At 32.1% G+C, this 20,966-nt stretch overlaps 1 protein-coding gene across 1 annotated transcript in view; it reads right to left on the reverse strand.

Annotated features, from left to right (window-relative positions):
• LOC109084950 (1-phosphatidylinositol 4,5-bisphosphate phosphodiesterase beta-4-like) overlaps positions 1 to 20,966 on the reverse strand; it is a 347,521-nt gene that overhangs the window by 17,448 nt on the left and 309,107 nt on the right. The window contains 12 exon segments of the mRNA XM_042743066.1: positions 912 to 1,127; positions 5,294 to 5,478; positions 8,960 to 9,059; positions 10,255 to 10,341; positions 10,526 to 10,619; positions 13,249 to 13,417; positions 13,997 to 14,105; positions 14,522 to 14,579; positions 16,507 to 16,607; positions 17,314 to 17,395; positions 18,098 to 18,151; positions 18,719 to 18,798. Coding sequence (XP_042599000.1) covers positions 912 to 1,127; positions 5,294 to 5,478; positions 8,960 to 9,059; positions 10,255 to 10,341; positions 10,526 to 10,619; positions 13,249 to 13,417; positions 13,997 to 14,105; positions 14,522 to 14,579; positions 16,507 to 16,607; positions 17,314 to 17,395; positions 18,098 to 18,151; positions 18,719 to 18,798 — 1,335 coding nt within the window.

The raw sequence follows: 20,966 nt of genomic DNA on the forward strand, positions 1-20,966 counted from the left end.
GAGTGGTGTGTGCATGTGTGTGTTTGTGTGTGTGTGTGTTGGTGTGTGAAGTGCGTTGACATGTAAAGTGTGTGTGCATGTGTGTGGTGGTGTGTGTGCGTGGTGAGTGCGTGCATGGTGAGTGTGGGTGCAGTGGGTGTGTGTGTGTGTGGTGGTGAGTGCGTGGGCATGTAAGTGTGTATGATGGGGTTTGTGTTGTGTGTGTGTGTGTGTGGTGTGTGTGTGTGTGTGTGAGTGCGTGCTGGTGGGTGTGGTGCATGTGTGCGTGTGAAGTGTGTGGTTTTGTGTGTGTGTGTGTGTGTGTGTGTGTGTGTGCGAGGACTGGTGTGAGACTGTGTGTGTGTGTGTATGAGACTGAGTGTGTGTGTGTGAGTGTGAGAGTGTGTGTGAGTGCATTGTTGTGTTGTGTGTGTGAGTGTGAGTGTGTGTGTGTGTGTGTGTGTGTGTGTGTGTGGGTGTGGAGAGAGACTGTGATGTGAGACTGTTGTGTGTGTGTGTTATGGAGAACTGAGTGTGTGTGTGTGAGTGCTGAGGTGTGTGTGTGAAGTGTGTGCATGTGTGTGGTGTGTGTGTGAGTGTGTGATGTGAGTGTGAGTGTGATTGTGTTGTGTGTGTGTGTGTGTGTGGTGTGTGTGTGTGTGAGAGTGAGTGTGCCTGTGAGACTGTGGTGGTGTGTTGTGTTGGTGTGAGTGATGTGTTGTTTGAGTGAGTGTAATGTGCGAGTGCTGTGTTGTGTGTGTGTGTGGGGTAGTGTGTGTGTGTGTGTGTGTGTGTGTGTGCGTGTGTGTGGACGAGTGTGTGTTGTGTGAAGCGAAGTCGTGTGTGTGTGTGTGTGTGTGTGTGGGTGTGTGTTGTGGGTGTGAGTGTGGGGGTCTGCATCACCTGGGGTTTCTTGAGAAGTTCAGGGCTACCATCTGGCAGCCAGCCGTTCCAGAAGATCGCATCTCATTCAAGGAACTGGAGTCCACTCGGCCTCCTTTGGGGTAGATGCGACTCATCTGCCGTTTGTTGTAGCTGCGCATCTCATTCAAGGAAACTAACACAGAAAGGTTTAGGGGAGTTCTGCACACTTTAAACTCAGCTTTTTCCTGGAAGGCATCCTCACGCTGCAGGTCTGCTGCTTCACACTACAAACCAGAGCAGAGATGTGACGGATCTCTCATTAGAAACTCCAGACCTCAGTCAGGCAGGCTTTTCTTCTCATGTGCTTCAGAAGATTTTGTTTTATAGTTAGAAGGAACTGGAACACACACACACACACACTATGACTTCATGCATCCGCTGGAAATCACTGAAAAACCAGCTGATTAAAAGACACTGGGAACAAAAACGGCATTTCTTCATCAAAAATTATGAACTAAAGTTAAAATAAGATAAAAGATCCTGCAGACTTTGAACACTGATCACACATGATTTATTCTTGTGCTCTTAAACGCAGTGAGAGTCAGTTTGATTCAAGGACGTTTCGGGCCATTGTAGTTACTCTAAAAATGTGAATAAATTCCATTAAAACATTAGATTTCAGTATATAAAATGAAATAAAATAAATGTAATAAATATGTGCATTTATTTTCCTATTTACTAATAAAAATAAATTATAAAAATTCTATACATTTAATAAAGCTTACATTTATATAAATATATAGTAAAAACATTTAACCAAAAACATTCAACAATAAATCACAATTAATAAATCAATTAAATTTTGCTAATAAATATAAAATCTAAACTAGATAAACATGTATGTAATAAATATATGCATATATTTTTAATAATAATAATAATAATAATAAAATTATACAATTCAATAAATAAAAAATAAATTCACAAAAAAATTTTTTTTTAAAAAAGATTAGGTTTTCGTATACAATGTATTACATTTAATTTGCTAATAAATAGAAATCTAATTGAATAAAATAATAAAAAAAAATATATTAACAAAATATTCACATAATCACTAAATAAAAAAAAAAAACAATAAAATAATTAAAATACATATACATATAATAATTAGAAAATAAATTCACAAAAATAAAACCAAAAATAATTTACAAAACATTAAAACACAGTTTCATCGTTTTGCTAATAAATAAAAATCAAAACAGAATAAAATAAATGTAATACATATGCATATATTTTTATAGTCACTGATAATTTTTTATAATAAACATTTGTATGATTAAATACATCAAAACATGAATTCACAAAAATAAATATTACAAAAAAAACATTACTTTTTTTCAGTATTACATAGTCTGACCTTTAATTTTGCACATAGTTAATATATTAAAAAAATTAATAAATTAAAATAAACTAAAAAAAAAAAATTAATAAAAAAACAAAACATACAATAAATAAAAAATAAGTCAATGAATTCAATAAGAAACTTCCAACAACATGCGATAAATAAAAATAAGTCCCACAAATAAAAAATAAAAAAGAATACTTTACTCCAAAGATGATATTTAATTTTCTAATAAAAAAAATTAAAAAATAAAAAAAAAAAAAAAAAAAAAAATTTTCTAATAAAAAAAATTAAAAAATAATGTAATAAAGTTAATGTAATAAACTGTAAAAAAAAAAAAAAAAAAAAATCAAAAATTCAAAAAAAAAAAACTACAAAAAAAAAAAAACAATGCAAATTCATAAGTTTTGTATACAGCAATAAATAGAAGGCATTAAACTGTACTTGCAAAAAAAAAAAAATACTGCAAACTGTATCCAACTATCCATCTTATTTTTTGCACTCACACGCCCCCTAGGAACAGAGATGGACACTACAGCTTCAACAGCAAAAAGTTAATAAAATATAACTGAAGTTAAAGGTGCACCAAGTAACTTTTTCCAATTGAAATGGCTTTACATCTACAGAAATGTGTTTTAAATGACCATGCATGAGGTACTCACATGAGCAACTGTTTTATGCCACAAGGCATAACCGGTCACAAGGTCAGCTAAATACATTATCGCTGTTATATGGGACACTGTTAGTGGCTAGTTCTATCATGGGGAACTGGTTAGTGCAGAATAAATTTTGTATAAGTGCCAGCAGGCATTTCTAACAATAGTTACCAAAAACTCTCTTTGGAGTCAGCAAGCAAAAAAAATAGTGCAGTACCACTGGATAAATACACAAGATAAATACTTCAAGGGGCAGAAAGTGTATGAGACACGAGTCAGCAGGCAAAACAAAGCATAACACACTCGTTGAAGGAAGACATGTGGTGGTGGATATTTTCTTCTGTGGACAAACAGACAAGATGTGGACATTAAAGATTAAAATCCTTCTAATAATAATAATAATAAATGTGGACATTAAAGATTAAAAACATACATCTCACTACTGAAGAAAAAAAAAAGACTAAATGTGAAGCTAATGCAATACTTTAAAATATAGTGTAAAAACAATACAATAATAATAATAATAATAATAATAAAACATTACAAAAAATCTACTAAAATTAAAACAAATTTTAAAATATTAAAAGACAAAAGCACATAATATTACAAAAAAAAAAAACTAACATTAAAATGAAAATCTAAAATAATAAATAAAAAAAATTAAATGTTAAAATAATATAAAATAATAAAAAAACAAAAAAAAAAAAAAAAAAACAATTAAAAAAAAACAAAATTTAAATAAAAAAATAAACCAAAAAAATAAAAAAAACAATATAATACAATAACAAAATCCATAAAAATACTACAATTAAAACTAAATAATAAAAAAAACAATATAATACAATAACAAAACAAATAAAAATAAAAAAAACAAAAATAAATATAAAAAACAAAAACCAAAAAAATACTCAAAATCAAAAAACTAAATATATAAAACTAAAACTAATAAAAGGACAGAAGCACATAATAAAAAGACTAAACAAAAACTTAAATTAAAATGATGGTAATATAAAAAAACGAAAAGTGGCAAAAGCACATAACAAAATGACTAAGAATTAAACTAAAAATAAAATGAAAAATAGTTATGTTTCTTAAAAAAAGATGACAGGCATATAACAAAATTATTAAAACTATACTAAAATGTAAATAATAAAAATACAAATTTAATAAAATATATATATAAACCAACTCAAAAATTGTAAAATATTCATAAGTTAAAAGACTCATTAAAAATTATAATGGTCACACAATTAAAAAAAAAAGGCTGATTGTGAAACTAATGCAATACTTTAAAATAACAGGTAGCGGTTGTAGAAACATATACAATCAGAATAATAATAATAATAAAAAAATAACAAAAAAAATACAAAAATCAAAAAACATTAAAAAAAATAAAAAAAATAAAAAAATAAACTTAAACTGAAATTAAAATCAAAAACAAAAATATTAAAAAAAAAAAAAAAACAAAAATAAATAACAAAAAAAAAAAAAAAAAATCTTACAACAACAAAAAAAAATTAATGCATGAAAACTGAAAATAGTAAACTTAAGTTTTTTTGTTAAAAAAATGGTAACATTTAAAAAATAAAAAATGAAATGACAAAAGCATAAAACAAAATTATTGAAAAATAAACTAAAATAAAAACAAAAAAAAAAACAAAAAAAAAAAAAATTAAAAAATAAACCAAAATTTAAATATAAACATACCACAGGGAACTAGTAATTAGATTAGATATATAGAGATATATATACCATAGATATATATATATATATATTATCGATATATTAATTAATATATCTATATATATCTATATATAAAAATCATTATATAATACCAATGCCAACCCTCAATAAAATACACTAAAATGAAAACTATATATTAAAAAACTAAAACTCATATTTATAAAAGGACAGAGAGCACAATAAACAAAATAGCCAAAAAAAAACGCTCACATTTAAACTGATGGTTAAATACAAAACGAAAAGTGGCACAAAAAAATAATAAAAAATAGTAATGTTTCTAAAAACAAGATGACAAAGGCATATAACACAATTATTAAAACTGTACTAAATTAAAATAATATCAATATAACTGTACAATTACAATAATACAATAAAATTACTTTATCTATATATCTATATAATATATATCTATATCTATATATAGATATATATATATATATATTGTATAGATATATATATTACTATTCTAAACTAATTTCCATTGTAGTGTTACCCAACTCTAAATTTGCAAAATATTCATAAGTTAAAAGCCTCATTAAAAACTATAATACTACAGAAATACTACTAAAAATAACACTGGTGTTCACATACTTTTGTACAAGCATGTTTCAGACCTAAATATTGTCTTTTTAGAGCAAATTGTACTTGCCTTCGGCTTCATCAAAGCTGGTGAACTTGACGGCCTGACGCCTGGACGTAGTTGGCATGTTGACGATGTTGGACAGATCGGGTGGATGTTTGTGGGTGGCCCAGCCACATACGTGTACGACTGAATCAGTGCTTGTTCGTCAGCCACATTCGTCTCACCAGCCTGTGACAAAATAGCAGTGAAACCTTTACAATAATACAGATATTGAGGAGATGTGACGTGTTAGTCCGAGCAGACCTCAACACCTACACATGCTTTGCTAACAAGCTCCACTTCTCAACACAGTTTGAGCACTAAAGCGTGTCTTTAAGCACGGCGATGACAGCGAGTGTCTGCCAGATCCCGTCATCAGAAGGAAAGAGAATGGCCAGCTGCGCCGTCATCAAAGGAAAGAGACCGTAAATGAGTAAAATCTGGCATGAAGTATGAAAAGCTCCTTCAGCCCATTATCAGGATAAAGGCCTGCGCGAGAGAATCCCGACCACTCAGCACCAAATAACATCAACATCATGAATTGTCTCCATTTCTCCGCTAGATCTGATCTGAAAGAAGAAAAAACCTGTCAGAAGTTACTTTCAATAAAGCAACACTGGGGCCATTTTACAAATGAATTAATAAATAGAAATTATAACTTCTTTAAAAGCTAACAAAGCAAACAGGTCACGCACACAACTTAATTTCTTCTGTGAAAAAAAATAATAAAAATATATATATATATTTTTTTTTTAAACTAAAACTATAAAAATATTTTTGTTACCCTTAAAATAAAATGAAATATAAGAATATAAAATATATAAAAATACACAAAAAATATAAAAAAGCTAGTTGGCAACACTTCTAATTTTCATTTATATGTATCTTTAATATGGATTTCAAAATATATAAAATAAAAATAAAAAAAAAAAATAAAAAAAAACAGAAATAAAAGTTAATTATAAAACTATATTAACAAACTAATAAAAATGACAGAAATGCAAAAAAAAGACTAACTCTTTAAAATTACAATGTAAAAATAAAAAATATTCAAAATTGCAATAAAAATTCTAATTATTTATAAAAAGTGATTGTATGTAAAAAAAAATGCAAAAATTCAAAATATTAATTAAAACTATAATGGTATATCAGTGATATTAAAATGGATAAATCAGCATAAAATCAAATGCATGCAGTGGAAGCCACTTTTAAGATACTTTTATTGTGTTTTGAACAACAACTATAAATTTTACTAAAAACAAAAAAAATCAAATAAAAATAAAAAATAATAAATAGTTATATAAAAAAAACGTTTATACTAAACAATACAACAACAAAAACAAAAAACAAATAATTAAAACCAAAAACATTAACACAATATAAAAAATAAACAAAAACAATAAACAAAATATTAATAATAGTTAAAATACAGTTGATAAATGCTTCAATATAAACTACAGCGTACAGTATGTGCTTGTATTTTAATATACATGGAAAAGAAACGTGACGTGAGGGTGAATAAAGTGAATTTTGATTAATGATGATTACGTAAGGACCTTTCTGGGTTGGAGCGCCTCTTCCTCACGACGCTCTCTTCAGTGATCAGACATCCGTTGAATCCGCTCAGTGATGTGAGCTTCGTTCAGCAGCTCTGCTACAGATTAAAACATACATTTCGTTACTGGAGAAAAGACCAAATGTAATACTAATGCAATACTTTAAATAAATGACAATATATGATTAAAAACAAACGCAAATGTTAGCCAATCATAATGGAAATCATTTGCATACAGCAGCAAAATGATCCTGTTCAACTGATCTGAGACTGTTATTTTAATATTATAAATACTACTACAATATTAATTAATATAATTAATTATTTTTTAGATTTTTAGCTAAACTTAGTTTGAATTTTAAATTTTAGTTAAAGTTTCAGTAATTATGTTGTGATTTTATATTTTTATTTATAATATAAATTATATTTTTGAATGTTTTATTTAAATTTTAATGTGCTTTTGCCATTTCTTTTAATATTTCTATTTAGCTTGATTTCAGTTTAGGGTAGAGTAATTTTAGTACCCAAACGTGAAGTAAGTTTGAGAGTACCCAAAGCATATTTGAGTTCAGTTAAATTTTGAATTGTTGCCTGAAAGTAAAGTTTGTAATATATATATTTTTGTTCTTTTAATGGGAGCTTTTAGTGTTATTTTGTTTTAGAAGAAAATGTTTATATAATATCCTATATAGATATAGATATATATATATATATATCTATATAGATATATATATATACTATATATATATCATAAAGACAGAGGTCAAAAAGTGTTTGGAAACATTACTATTTTTAATGTTTTTTGAGAAAGAAGTTTCTTATGCTCATCAACGCCTGCATTTTATTGTGATCAAAGAAAATACAGAAAAAAAAATTAATATTGTGATATATTATTACAAGATTTAAAATAATTTTAAATGTATTATACTTTAAATTATCAATTTATGTGTCTGTGATGCAAAGCTGAATTTTTAGGATCATTATAAAATGATCCTTTAGAAATCATTCTAATATGATGAGTTTTCATTATTCAAAGGTGTGGAAAACAGTTTCGTGCTGCTTAATATTTTTTACAGAACATGTGATACTTTTTAGGATACTTTGATGAATATAAAAAGTAAAAAAAAAAAAGAAAGCTATGTTTTTAAATATAAATATTTTGTAATAACAATATACACTACTGCGTCAGTAATGTGGTGGTCAGTAATTTTTTTTTTCTTTTTTTTAAATTAAAATCAATTACTTTTATTCAGCAAGGATGTGTTACAAATTGATTTTTTAAAAAGTGATAGTAAAGAAAAATATATGATTAGAATATAATATTTATTAGAAATTTCTTTATTATTTTCGAAATAAATTGCACGTTGCTTTTTAACCTTTTAATTCATCAAATATATTAGGGACAGCAGAACTGTTTCCAAGCAACATCATAATATAATTCAGCAATATTAGAATGATTTCTAAATGATCATGTGTGGTATTAGACGCTGGATGTTACATGTATGACACTGAAGGCTGGAGGTAATGGTAATGAGCTGAAAAATTCAGCTTTGCATCACAGGAATAAATTATTTTTTTCATGTAGTATATGTCAAATAGAAAACTATTATTTTAAGTTGTCAATAATATTTCGACAAATTACTGTTTTTTTCTGTATTTTTGATCAAATAAATGGCAGGCTTGATGGAGCAGAAGGAGACTTCTTTCAAAAACATTCAATTAAAAATAGTAATGTTTCCAAACTGGTTGACCTGTACTGTATATATATATATACTATTATATTATATATATAGCGTTTGTGAGAGAACTGAAAAATGATTCCCCATGAGATTATCTAAATTATGACAAAATGTATTGGTGCTTTTACAGCCTGTAACTGGACGCATTTTAATAGTTTCATGCATAACGCAGAAACGCAGCGATATGTAAAAAAAACAGATTATGGGAATTGCATGACATTAATTGAAAATGAGATAGCTTGGAAATGCAACGTGTGAAGACACGTTGGATTTTTTTAAAGCCATCTTTTGTTCTTAGCATGCAAGGAGACAGATTAGACCTCTAGTTTTAAATACAGTGCAAAAATGTATTGCAACCAATTAACAGATGTGCTTTGCATTTTAACGACTCTTGCTCACTCCTTGTGGACGTCTCATCTCCATTCTCATTCTTCAGACATGTTTGTGGAGATGCTCGGCTCTCCGGCCTCCATGTGCTTCCTGAAGTGCTCCAGCTGTTCTGTTTGAAAAAGCGCATTAATATACATCACTTTCTATGAGTTTAAGGACCTTGAGAATTACGTTTCTTGACATACTAACAATGAAACTACTTCACAAACATTTATCATGGTTAAATCCAAAATACCATAGTTGTGACCAGAATATCATAAATATCAGACCAGAACTTGTAGGATGGGATATTAGTTAATTAATTCTTTATTTTATTTGAACTTCTTTTCAGAAATAACTATTTTTAAAGATATCACTTCATTTGGAGACGGCAGCGGAGATCCGGCCTCCATCTGAGATAGAGTTCAAGAAAAACTTTAGCTAGTAATTGTGTTATGGGCTTCTGCATAAACACACAATATGCGATATGAGTTCAAGGAAACTTTCAGCTAGTAATCTGTGCTGTATGGGCTTCTGCATAAACACACAATATCATACAGGTTTAAAGTGTAATTAAACACACCGGGAAATCATCTAACGGCTGTTTCAACAGCAAATCTCCAAAAATGTCCTCGCAGTGTAGCGCCGGAGCCACTAGTTGTATAGACTGCTGTTATGTTTACTCTCTGAGAGAGAAACAAACAACAGAGTGAAATCATATTGTGCATTTCTTTCATATACTATTCAGGGATTATTTAGATCACAGCAAAAACCCGTGTTTCTTCATCAGATTTGGAGAAACAGCCAATACATGAATTAGATTATTTCTTCACTCAAATCAGAATTAAACGAAACAGAAGGAAAGAAACAGTAGCATTGCATCAGTGTCTCATCAATGGATGCTCTTGCAGTGAATGGGTGCCTGTCAATAATGAGAGTCCAAACAAAGCTGAACATAAAAAAAACATCACAATAATCCACAAGTAGATCATCAGGTAACATCTGGAAGGGGAGGACAAAAAGCGTGAATACAAAAAATCCAGCATTAAAATGCTTTTAACTTCAAACTGTTACTTGTGGATTATCGTGATGGTTTTATCAGACTCTCATTCTGACGGCACCCATTCACTGCAGAGCATCCATTAGTGAGCAAGTGATGCTCATTCTACATGATGCAACTCATTACACTCCTCGGATGGCCCTGAGAATGAGCACATTTTAAGCGAACTTTAACATAAATCCTTTAAAAACTAAACAATAAAAAATTCAATAAAAATTTATACATATAGTTTGAAAAATAATAACAAAGACAAACAAGCACATACGTACGTGCAGTGGTTTTCGAAGGACAGGATCACCGGATTACTCTGAGATGTCAGGAAGGCCATTTCTTTAATTCCCTGAATGACGTCCTGCATATAACATACTGTAAATGTTTTTCAGGCTAAAGCATTAATGCAAATACATTTAATTGACTATTTAAAGCTCCAGAGAAATTGCAGAAGATTCTTTTGCAGCATTTACTGAAAAAAAAACAAACACAAAAACAAATTGATTCTGAATGCACACACTGAAGGTTTCTGTGTTTGTGTTCACCTTAAAGAGGACGTCTGTGCACATGGCCTTGCCGTGGGTGATTATAGGTTCCTGATCTTCACCTTTTCCATCCCAGCAGTCCAACTCAACACACCTGCAAATAAAACCATACACCATGTGTTCCTGGCACTTTCAACAAAACAAACTCAAAATAACAGATGCTGCAAAAATCACAATCTTTATACATTATACATCAACAGCATACAGTAAGGATGCAAAATAGCAAAGCTTTTTTTTTTTTCTTTTCTCCAAGAGTTCATTATTTCAAGTGCATTTGCAGTATAATATTCTTTTTAGTTAGAATTTTTAGCATATGGCAACATTTTATAATATTTGGTAACACTTGTAACTGATAAGGCATTCACATATTTTTTGCAGATTAATAGATGTATAATCACATTTGACAATTTATGAATCAAAGTTGATGTATTTCTCCTGATTTAAAGTGCATCAACAAATGCTTGTTTTTAAAGAAAGTTATTTAATGAAATTTAAGTGTTACCCATTTAAAAATACCCCCAAATAAATAAATATGGTAACACTTTATAGCATCTGCAGGTAAACAAAGTATTTTACAATAATATATACTGTTTTCCAATATATACTGTTTTGAAAACCAAATGTATGAATCAAAGTCGATGAATGGTATTTCTCAAAATTTAGAAAGTTACTAAGTTAAATTCAAATGTTTTAAATGCTGTGGCTCCTTTAAGGACTTTTCAGTCCAAAACAAGTTCTGAACACGGATTGATGATTCGATTCATTCTCTCAGACGATGTTGTAGCAGAGAGGAACATAAGTGGAAAAAAGACAGGCTTCATGTTTCTTTTGTGATTAAATTTAGGAAAGCAGTGAAAAAAGCAAAATCACTACACATATAATATTAATAATAACAACAACAGCTCTATAAAAAATACCCTCAACAACATTATTACTACAACAATCAACACCCTTCACAGCCTGTCTTTTTCCTTGGGTTTCTTCTCCATCATGTGAAGAATATTTACTATTTTTTTATAGTAAAATTACAGATCTCCGGCTGGGGATAACTCCCACATCTTTTAATCCGTCTAATCCCTCCATCGCCACTACTTTTTTAAGTCAGTTTAAACTAGCCTCACTTCCAGATTTGCTGGATTTAGTTGAGCAGCTTAAGCCTTCGGGCTCGTCTTGGGATATTCTTCCTCCTTTTTTATTTAAGCAAGTTTTTATTTATCTTTTGATCATCATTAATCACAGTTTAGAATTTGCCATTACGCCTGACTGTTTAAAGCATGCAATAGTTTATCCACTATCTTTAGCTGATAATAAATCATTGTTAAACAAAACATTCAAGTCAGGTTCTCAAAAACCACACTACACAGATATCGCTCTTCAAGGTTCTTAATGGTATTTTAATATCATGTCATTCGGTGGTGGTGAGTTTTTCCAGTCAAAATGATCACCGTGAACATTACTCGAGAAATGCCTTTTTGCCCTGTTGGGTTCCCCAGGGTTCTATTTTGGGTCCTTTGCTCTTTTCTCTTTATATGCTCCCCGTTTGGTTCGATTTTTAGAAAGCATGGTTTGTCATTTCACTGTTATGCAAATGACACTCAGGTTTATTTGCCTATCAAACACAATTCTGTGGATGCTGAGTCTCTTTTGGCATGTTTGGCGGATGTGAAGGCTTGGCTTTCATTAAATTTTTTAATCTTCAATGAAAAGAAAACTGAAATTATAGTTTTTAGTCCGTCTGAACTTTCAAATTCCCCGAAACTGGATTTGGGTGGGATACTTCTGTGTTTGAAATCATGGGTAAAAAAAACCTTGGTTTAATTTTTGATGAGGGGTTAAAGTTCGACCAGTTGTCAAAGCTTGCCATCTCAGCTTCCCTTCCAAACCAAAGCCAATCCTTTCTTTTAAAGATTTATAAAAAAAAATTAATTCATTTATTTAATCCAACTAAAATGGACTATTGTAACTCACTTTATTTTGGGATTAGCCAGACAGCTTTATCACGTTGGCAGCTTGTTCAAAATGCTGCGGCTCGACTCCTGAGTGGGGTTAAAAAGAAGGGAGCATATCACTCTTATTTTACGTTCACTACATTGGCTGGACCTGTGATCATTTTAGAGAGTGGCTATTAAAAAAGCAACACCTTGCTTGACTTTCTCGTTTATAAATCTCTAATTGGTTTGGCTCCTACTATCTCTGTGAGTTATGACCAAGTATCAATCCCACTAGATTCCTTCGGTCGTTCCAACAAGGAATCTATGTTTACCCCCTAAAGTGCAAGGGGAGATCGTGCTTTCTGTATTGCTGCGTACAGGTTTGGAACGCGTCTTGTAGAAAAGCTTCTTCTCTTAATATTTTTAAATCCAGGCTAAAGACATCTAAATACATTTTTATTTTTTAAAGCATATGGCTGATGGGATAGATGCATATGGTAGATGTACAATCACATTTGAAAATTTATGAATGAAAGTGAATGGTATTTTTTCCATGTAAAAAAGTTAATTAAAAGATATCATAATAATGCAACAAAATGTTTTTAAGAAAGTTAATAATTAATAAACATTAAGTAATGCAGATGAATAGGGGATAAATTAATTAAAATTGTTACTTTTTTTTTTTTTTTTTTCATCTGCAGTAATGTGATGTAATGTATCATGCTCATCATCCTCCATCACCTCCAACCTGCACACAATCAACAATCACCACACCTCAAATCATCCACTTACCACCAAACTCCAAACCCTCTCCCGCTCAGGTACGTGTTGTGAGACGAGTTGATGAAGTAGTGAGACAGCGGATGATCCATCTCCTGATAAACCTCCAGCCGGTCCAGAAACACAGGAGCGTTTTCATCAGACATCAGATACCGGCAGAACCCATCACATGACATCAGACCTGCACAAACCCACATCACTCATGCATTTATTAATGAGATGTTGAAGTCAGTTACTGTACTTCTACACTAGGTGGAGTTCCAAGATTACAAAAGTGTATTTACATAATAAGATATGAATGTGACTTTAAGGCATGAGCAATGCGAACAAACTATGAATAAGCATTTCTAGTAAAACTAGACAACATAAGACAATAAAATAAAGCCTACAGGTTGGTCTGCATATAATTAAACAACTGTGTGTCATATAAATAAACAAACAAATAAATGTTTTATATTTAATTTAGACTAAATTATAATACAATTTAAAAAGTGAAAACGATAGCAAACAATAAAAAAAATGAACAATGAACAATTATAAATTACAAATACACACATAGTACACACAAACACACACACACACACAATTTAGGATTTTATATATACACAAATATATACACTATATGGCACTGACCAATCACAATCAAGAATTCCAGAGAGCTGGGAAATAATGGGTAATTAATAAGAGCAATAAAAGACAAAACAAAGTCACCATTTGAAAAATAAATAGTCACATATAAACACAATAACATGTAACACACCTTTCCTCTTCAGTCTGTCATCAGGTTCATATCGCTGTATGATTTGGAAAGCACATTTAGAGTCGAAGAACGGGAAGAGTATTTCATTCAGACGCGGATCTCTCTGATTCTACGCAAGAGATCGAAACCTGCAGGTTACGATAACTAGATCAAGGCACACGAGTAATTTGTTAAAAAGCATCTGTTTAACAAACACACGCAGAGAGTTAAACAAAAGGAACGGCTCGCTTTAAATTAAGCTGCTTCTTTGAAGTAGAAGAGAAATGTTAATTCAAACAATAGACAGTGGAGACTAAAGACTTCAAAGAAGAAAAGACACACAACAGACACAAACGTCTTAATAACATTTGATTAAACTGGGCTATTTTGTCATTCAGACTGACATGACATTTTTATCGCATGCAGATGTGAAGGAACATTACAGACGCTTCTGCAAAATAAACACGCTGTCCAGGAGTAAGAAAATGTGCAAAAATCAGCTCACATGCAGGAGGCTGAGAGTTATTAAAGGAAAGAATTGCTTACTTCGTTCAAAAAGTGGACTAACTGGTCTACGCTTAAATAATCGCTTTTGTCTCCCCTGCTGAAAAGAAAAGCAGCACATAAAAGACGACACAAGAAAACCAAATGCTTGTGAATTTACTATTTACTTTCTTAAAGGGGTCATATGATGCTTTTTTTTAAAGATCGTTATTTTGTGTATTTGGTGTAACAGAATATGTTGACATGCTTTAATGTTCAAAAAACACATTATTTTTCAAATACTGTGCATTATTGTAGATCCTCTATGCCCCGCCTCTCTCAAATGCATCGTTTTCTACAAAGTCCCTCTTCCCGTGACAAGTGCAGTCTGCTCTGATTGAAAAACTGAAAAGAGATCATCTTGATTGGCTGAACACTGCAAGCACTCGTCGGGAATGTAACGCCCCTTTCCATAATCACAAGCTTCATCTTTCAAAATAAATGTAAAGAAGCGTGAACGGGGAACAGAGTCAGTGACAGACACAGTGATGAAGCTCGTATGTGTCTGCAGTACACAAGCCACGGACGGTTAAGACAGCTGACTTCACTGTGTGACTCTGTCTCTCTCTCTCTCTCTCTCACACACACACACACACACACACACAACGCGCAAAACTCCGCATTTGAACAGTCAATAGCAAATACTTTAATAACAAAACATCACATACAGTAGCTGATTCGGAAAGTGCCAGATTTGTCGTAGTTAGAAAGTCAGAATGACCTCCTCTCATTGGTTCACGAAACGATCGTCCATAAAATGTGTTGCTGTTCTGTTGTAAGTAATCTTAAAGATTCCTAAATGGATCAACTTTCAGAAGAACAAATAAAATGCTTTTGCTTTCCTCTAGATACACACAGCATCTCCCGGACATGACTGCTTCAACACTAACTGTGTTACTGAAACCACGCCTTCTTTCTTTGTGTGAACATTTGTGCGGCATTACGCAAATATTTCCACACATTGACGTAGACATGTGGGGGGCGTGTTAGAACGAGACGTTTCAGGGGGCGTGGCAGAGTCTTAACTTTATAAAGAGTATCTCTTTTGGTTTGAGACTTTAGTGTTTGCAACTTTACAGATCTTCTTCATGCACCGAGAGCTTGTAACACTCCAAAGAGAGAGGAAAAATTTAAATTGCATCATATGACCCCTTTAAAGGAATTGTTCACTTAAAAATGTAGATTTACTCACTCTCAGTTCATCCCAGATGTAGATGAGTTTGTCTCTTCATCAGATTTGGAGAAATGTAGCATTGCATCGCTCAGAAATTAATGCTCTGCAGTGAATGGGTGCCGTCAGAATGAGACCCCAAACAGATGATAAATGGGGTGTGGATTACTTGTGGATTATTGTGATGTTTTTATCAGCTGTTTGGACTCTCATTCTGACGGCACCCATTCACTGCAGAGCATCCATTTCTGAGCAAGTGACGTAATGCTACATTTCTACAAATTTGATGAAGAAACAAACTCATCTACATCTTGGATGGCCTGAGGGTGAGCACATTTTCAGCAGATTTTAATTTCTGGGTGAACTGTTCCTTTAATTCATGTTTCTGGTGTTATTGAATATGAATGATTCATAAGTGACATTATTCATGTTTCATGTTGAATGCCATTTACACAGCTCATTTTACTGCATGGGTCTAGTTAGATTATAAATGTTAATATATTCAAAATATAATTTAATACAAATATTTTTTAGGAATAACATGCATTGAATCTTTCATAATATGACCAAAAACATGTATTAATTATTAATAACAAATGGTCTAATTTGACTTTATAATAAACATAATGGACAACAATGGATAAAATCCACCATTAAGAAACTATTTATATAATTACTAAAAAAAAAAACAGCTATCATTATAGAATATCTTGCTGAATTCACACATTTAGAATAGTAAAGCTTTATATTTGTTGCTTAATTCATTTAATATACTGTATTTTTAAACAAACCATAAAAGTGTAGGTTGCATGCTTACAGTGTCTTGAACAGTGCTTCAATATCAGTTCTGGGGCAAATCTTCTGCGTAAGGCTGTAGAACTTGTCAAATTTGAAGACCTCATGCTCGATTTCATCGTTCTGTTAATGACACGAAAACAAACCAAGAGTTCTCCAATTAGAAACAAAGCAGCTGGAAGGGTGCAAATTCATTAGCAGCAAATAATAGCAACCAATGGTTATCCTTACTACCACACTACTCAAACTATTACTGCAGTATGTAGTATGCATGCAAGTTGCAGAAGAGAACATGCAAAACCCAAAGATAATGTGACCACAAATGTAGCATTATTATTTTACATTATTATTGCATTTTCAATTATGTTTATAGATTAAAAAAAAGTCTATATATATATAAACATATAAAATATTTTTTAAACCTTTTTGTATAAATAATATATATTTTAAACAAGTATAAATAACAGAATTTATTATGTTTATACATTTATAATGATTAATTTATAGATATTTTTATATTCTACATATTTTATTTATTTATATAAATAATCATATTTTTATTTTATTTATATATAAAGTAAAATGTAAATTTAAAATTATATTTTTCTTCAAATAATATTTAATTTTATATATTTTATATGCAGCATGCAGAAAACAGTAGTATTTAGTTCACGGTCATCACTAAAAGCAAACTGAAATTCACAACGATTCACAACGATATGCCTATGTGTGACGTAGCATTACAGTTATCTCATTATTAATATCTCCATCCTAGATCTCCATGCATTTGATGATATCTGAGAGAAAGTTAAGTGCTGTTAAAAATTACCTTTCCACTTGGTAAACCGAGATCCTTCAGCGCCTGGAAAATACCCTTCTCTGTTTTGCCCGAGGCAAAGGTTCGTGTGATACTGCGGAAAATAAAACACATGCTTCATTTGATCAAGTGTCTGTATCTGTGCATCTCAAACACTGCAGCCTCATTTCTTTTCATTAGATCTACTGTTTTATCAATTCAAAGACTACTTTATGTCAAACATGTTTGCTTGAAAAGTATGCTTGTTTGTAATCTTCTAAATGCATTGACGTACAGTGACGGTCCGAGATTTGAAATAATTAAAATATTTAAATTTTTTAAACAAGTCTCTTCTGCTCACCAAGGCTGCATTTATTTGATCAAAAATACAGAAAAACGGGAGTACTGTGAAATATCATTACAATTTAAAATGTCTGTATTCTATGTGAATATACATTAAAATATAATATAAAAGCTGAATTTTCTGCATCAATACTCCAGTCTTCAGTGTCACATGATCCTTCAGAAATCATTCTAATATGCAAATTTTTATCATGGTTTTACTGTATTTTTGATCAAATGAATGCAGTCTAGTTGAGCATTAAATATCTTAATTCCAAACGTTTGACTGGCACTGTACAAAAGTGATACATTTTATCATCTAATGCAATGACATACAGACATCTGAAGTACAACTTGAGTGGCCAGATACTATTGCATACTGTATGAATAATAATCGCCATAAAATATATCACGATGTGATCTAGTAATGACATTTATCAAATATCATGAGAATGCATGTGAATGCTGAAAGTACCTCCTGACGGGTATTTTTCCATTCACATTGGTCAAAAATGACAACCGCATCCAACTGCAGAAAATAAATCAAAACACAAGCAAAAGGAGAAACGCTGAATTTGTAAGCTATATAAAAAAAAAAACATTGCATTATTAAAATATTCTAGGTTATGGTTAATAAACAAGTTCTTCCACCTTCAAAAAACAAAAAACCTGACATTTTTACAGCTTAAATAACACAGAATTTCCTGAGGAATTAATGTAAGTGCATTGAAATCATCTGTAATGTCTTGCCTCATAGACTTTCATTAGATGTGCATTACTGTAAACACGAATTTAGCTTGTTTTTACAAACTGAGGGATGATAGAAAAGTATTTATCTGTGGCAACTGACAGCACATCATCAATGATGCTGACTGAGCTTAGTAACTCCTTTCGAATATTAATTATATTAATAGTTAAAGAAATTGTGTTTTCTAGGTGATTAGGCTTGTATTAGCTAACGAGTCAGAAACGCGGCTGCTGGCCGAATCTTTCCTGGAATACTTCACGAAACATTAAAAGTGACTCAGTGACTCGACACACAGCACATTAGCAGGCTGTAATCGCTCCAGTGATTTATAGCTGTGGCAGCACTCACTGTTTTCTCAGGCAGGTCATCGGACACACGTTATTCGCTCGAGAGTTTTGAATCAATGACCGCAAGCCGTCCATCCATCGCTGCAGAAACACACAAGCAAACATGAGGATAAAACTTCAAATGTCACTGAGTTTCTCATTTTCGCCAAACAAAACATAAAAAAAAAAAAAAAAAAACATGCATAGTTCTAGTTAGCTAACATGCTGATAGATTTTTCTCAGAAAGACAAATCAATAGCACTTCTGACTGTAGTTCATGCATTTCCTGGGAATCGAACCCATAACCTTGGAGTTGCATACTCATTCACATGCTCTATTGAAAAGTTCATCTGAAAATGAAAAATTGCTGAAAATGTACTCGCCCTTAGACAATCCAAGATTAGGACGAGTTTGTTTCTTCGTCAAATTTTGTAGAAATGTAGCATTGCATCAGTGTCTCATCAATGGATGCTCTGCAGTGAATGGGTGCCGTCAGAATGAGAGTCCAAACAGATGATAAAAACATCACAATAATCCACAAGTAATCCACAGCACTCCAGTCCATCAGTTAACATCTGGAGAAGACTAAAGCTGAAACAAATCCATCATTAAGAAGTTTTTAATTTCAAACTGTTACTAAAATACAAGTCCTTATATATTATAGACATATTTTACCCAGAAGCAACGGTTTGAAACTAAAAATGTACAAACAGGCAGCTTTTGTCTTCTCCAGATGTTAACTGATGGACTGGAGTGCTGTGGATCACTTGTGGATTATTGTGATGTTTTTATCAGCTGTTTGGACTCTCATTCCGACGGGCACCCATTCAACTGGAGAGCATCCATTGCTTGAGACCCTGTGTGCAATGCTACATTTCCCAAAATCGGTTCCCATGAAGAAAAGCAAATCATCTACATGGCCGAGGGTGAGTACAATTTCAGCAAATCTTCATTCCGGTTGAACTCTTCCTCTAACCCTTTAAAACGAAGCACTGGGAATAAACCAATGGATGCTCTGCAGTGAATGGGTGCCGTCAGAATGAGCGTCCAAACAGCTGATAAAAACATCACAATAATCCACAAGTAATCCACAGCACTCCAGTCCATCAGTTAACATCTGGAGAAGACAAAAGCTGAAAACACATATCCAGCATTAAGATGCTTTTTAACTTCAAACTGTTACTTGTGTGTGGATTATTGTGATGGTTTTATCAGAAACCATAATTCTGACGGCACCCATTCACTGCAGAGCATCCATTAGTGAGCAAGTGATGCTCATTCTACATGATGCAACTCATCTACATCTCAGATGGCCTGAGAATGAGCACATTTTAAGTGAACTTTAATTTCTGGGTGAACTAATCCTTTAAATTGTTATAATAATTTATTCAATTTATTCAAAGTTTTTAATTTCAAACCGATACTAAAATACGAGTCCTTATATATTATGGACTCATATTTTAGCCAGAAGCAACGGTTTGAATTATTGTGATGTTTTTATGAGTTGTTTGGACTCAGTTGTTTGGACTCTCATTCCGACGGCACCCATTCACTGCAGAGCATCCATTGCTGAGACACTGATGCAATGCTACATTTCCCCAAATCGGTTCCCATGAAGAAACAAAATCATCTACATGGCCTGAGGGTGAGTTCAATTTCAGCAAATCTTCATTTCGGTTGAACTCTTCCTCTAACCCTTTAAAACGAAGCACTGGGAATAAACCCATTAAATGATTGAGACTGAAGGGCCGCATGATTGAGCGAGTGGACGATGTGCTGTAAAAAATATTGCCATTTTGTAAACATGTTTTTTTCTCTCTTAGAGTTTTACGAGTGCGCTATTTTTACAGAAGATTCCAGGACATAAAGGATGCCACATCTAATGCTCTCCTAATGCAAACACTCTTTCTTCCCGGAAATCTAATAATGAATCAAGCACATGTTTCAGACAAAACACGGGGGCGAGACCAACACAGGGTCCCGAAGCAGCAGCTGCTTGCTAGTTCAACACAAGTGCACACATCCCATGGGTCACGACGGACCCTCGAGACGAGCCGATAACATCAGCAGTGCTTTCAGACACGGCAGCGGTGACGGCAGTGACAGGCGGATGTCAGGAGCTGGAATTAGATGTGAGTTTGATGACCTTCCTTCAGATGAAATCCTTCAGGGAAAGGTTGAATCTGCGGTCAGTTTTTCTATATATAATCTGACTGTTTTTTATTTGATTTACATATTTATTTTTATTTACATATTTATGTTTTATTAAA

The sequence above is a fragment of the Cyprinus carpio genome, chromosome B17 (genome assembly GCF_018340385.1).
Source record: "Cyprinus carpio isolate SPL01 chromosome B17, ASM1834038v1, whole genome shotgun sequence".
NCBI classification, from domain to species: domain Eukaryota; kingdom Metazoa; phylum Chordata; class Actinopteri; order Cypriniformes; family Cyprinidae; genus Cyprinus; species Cyprinus carpio.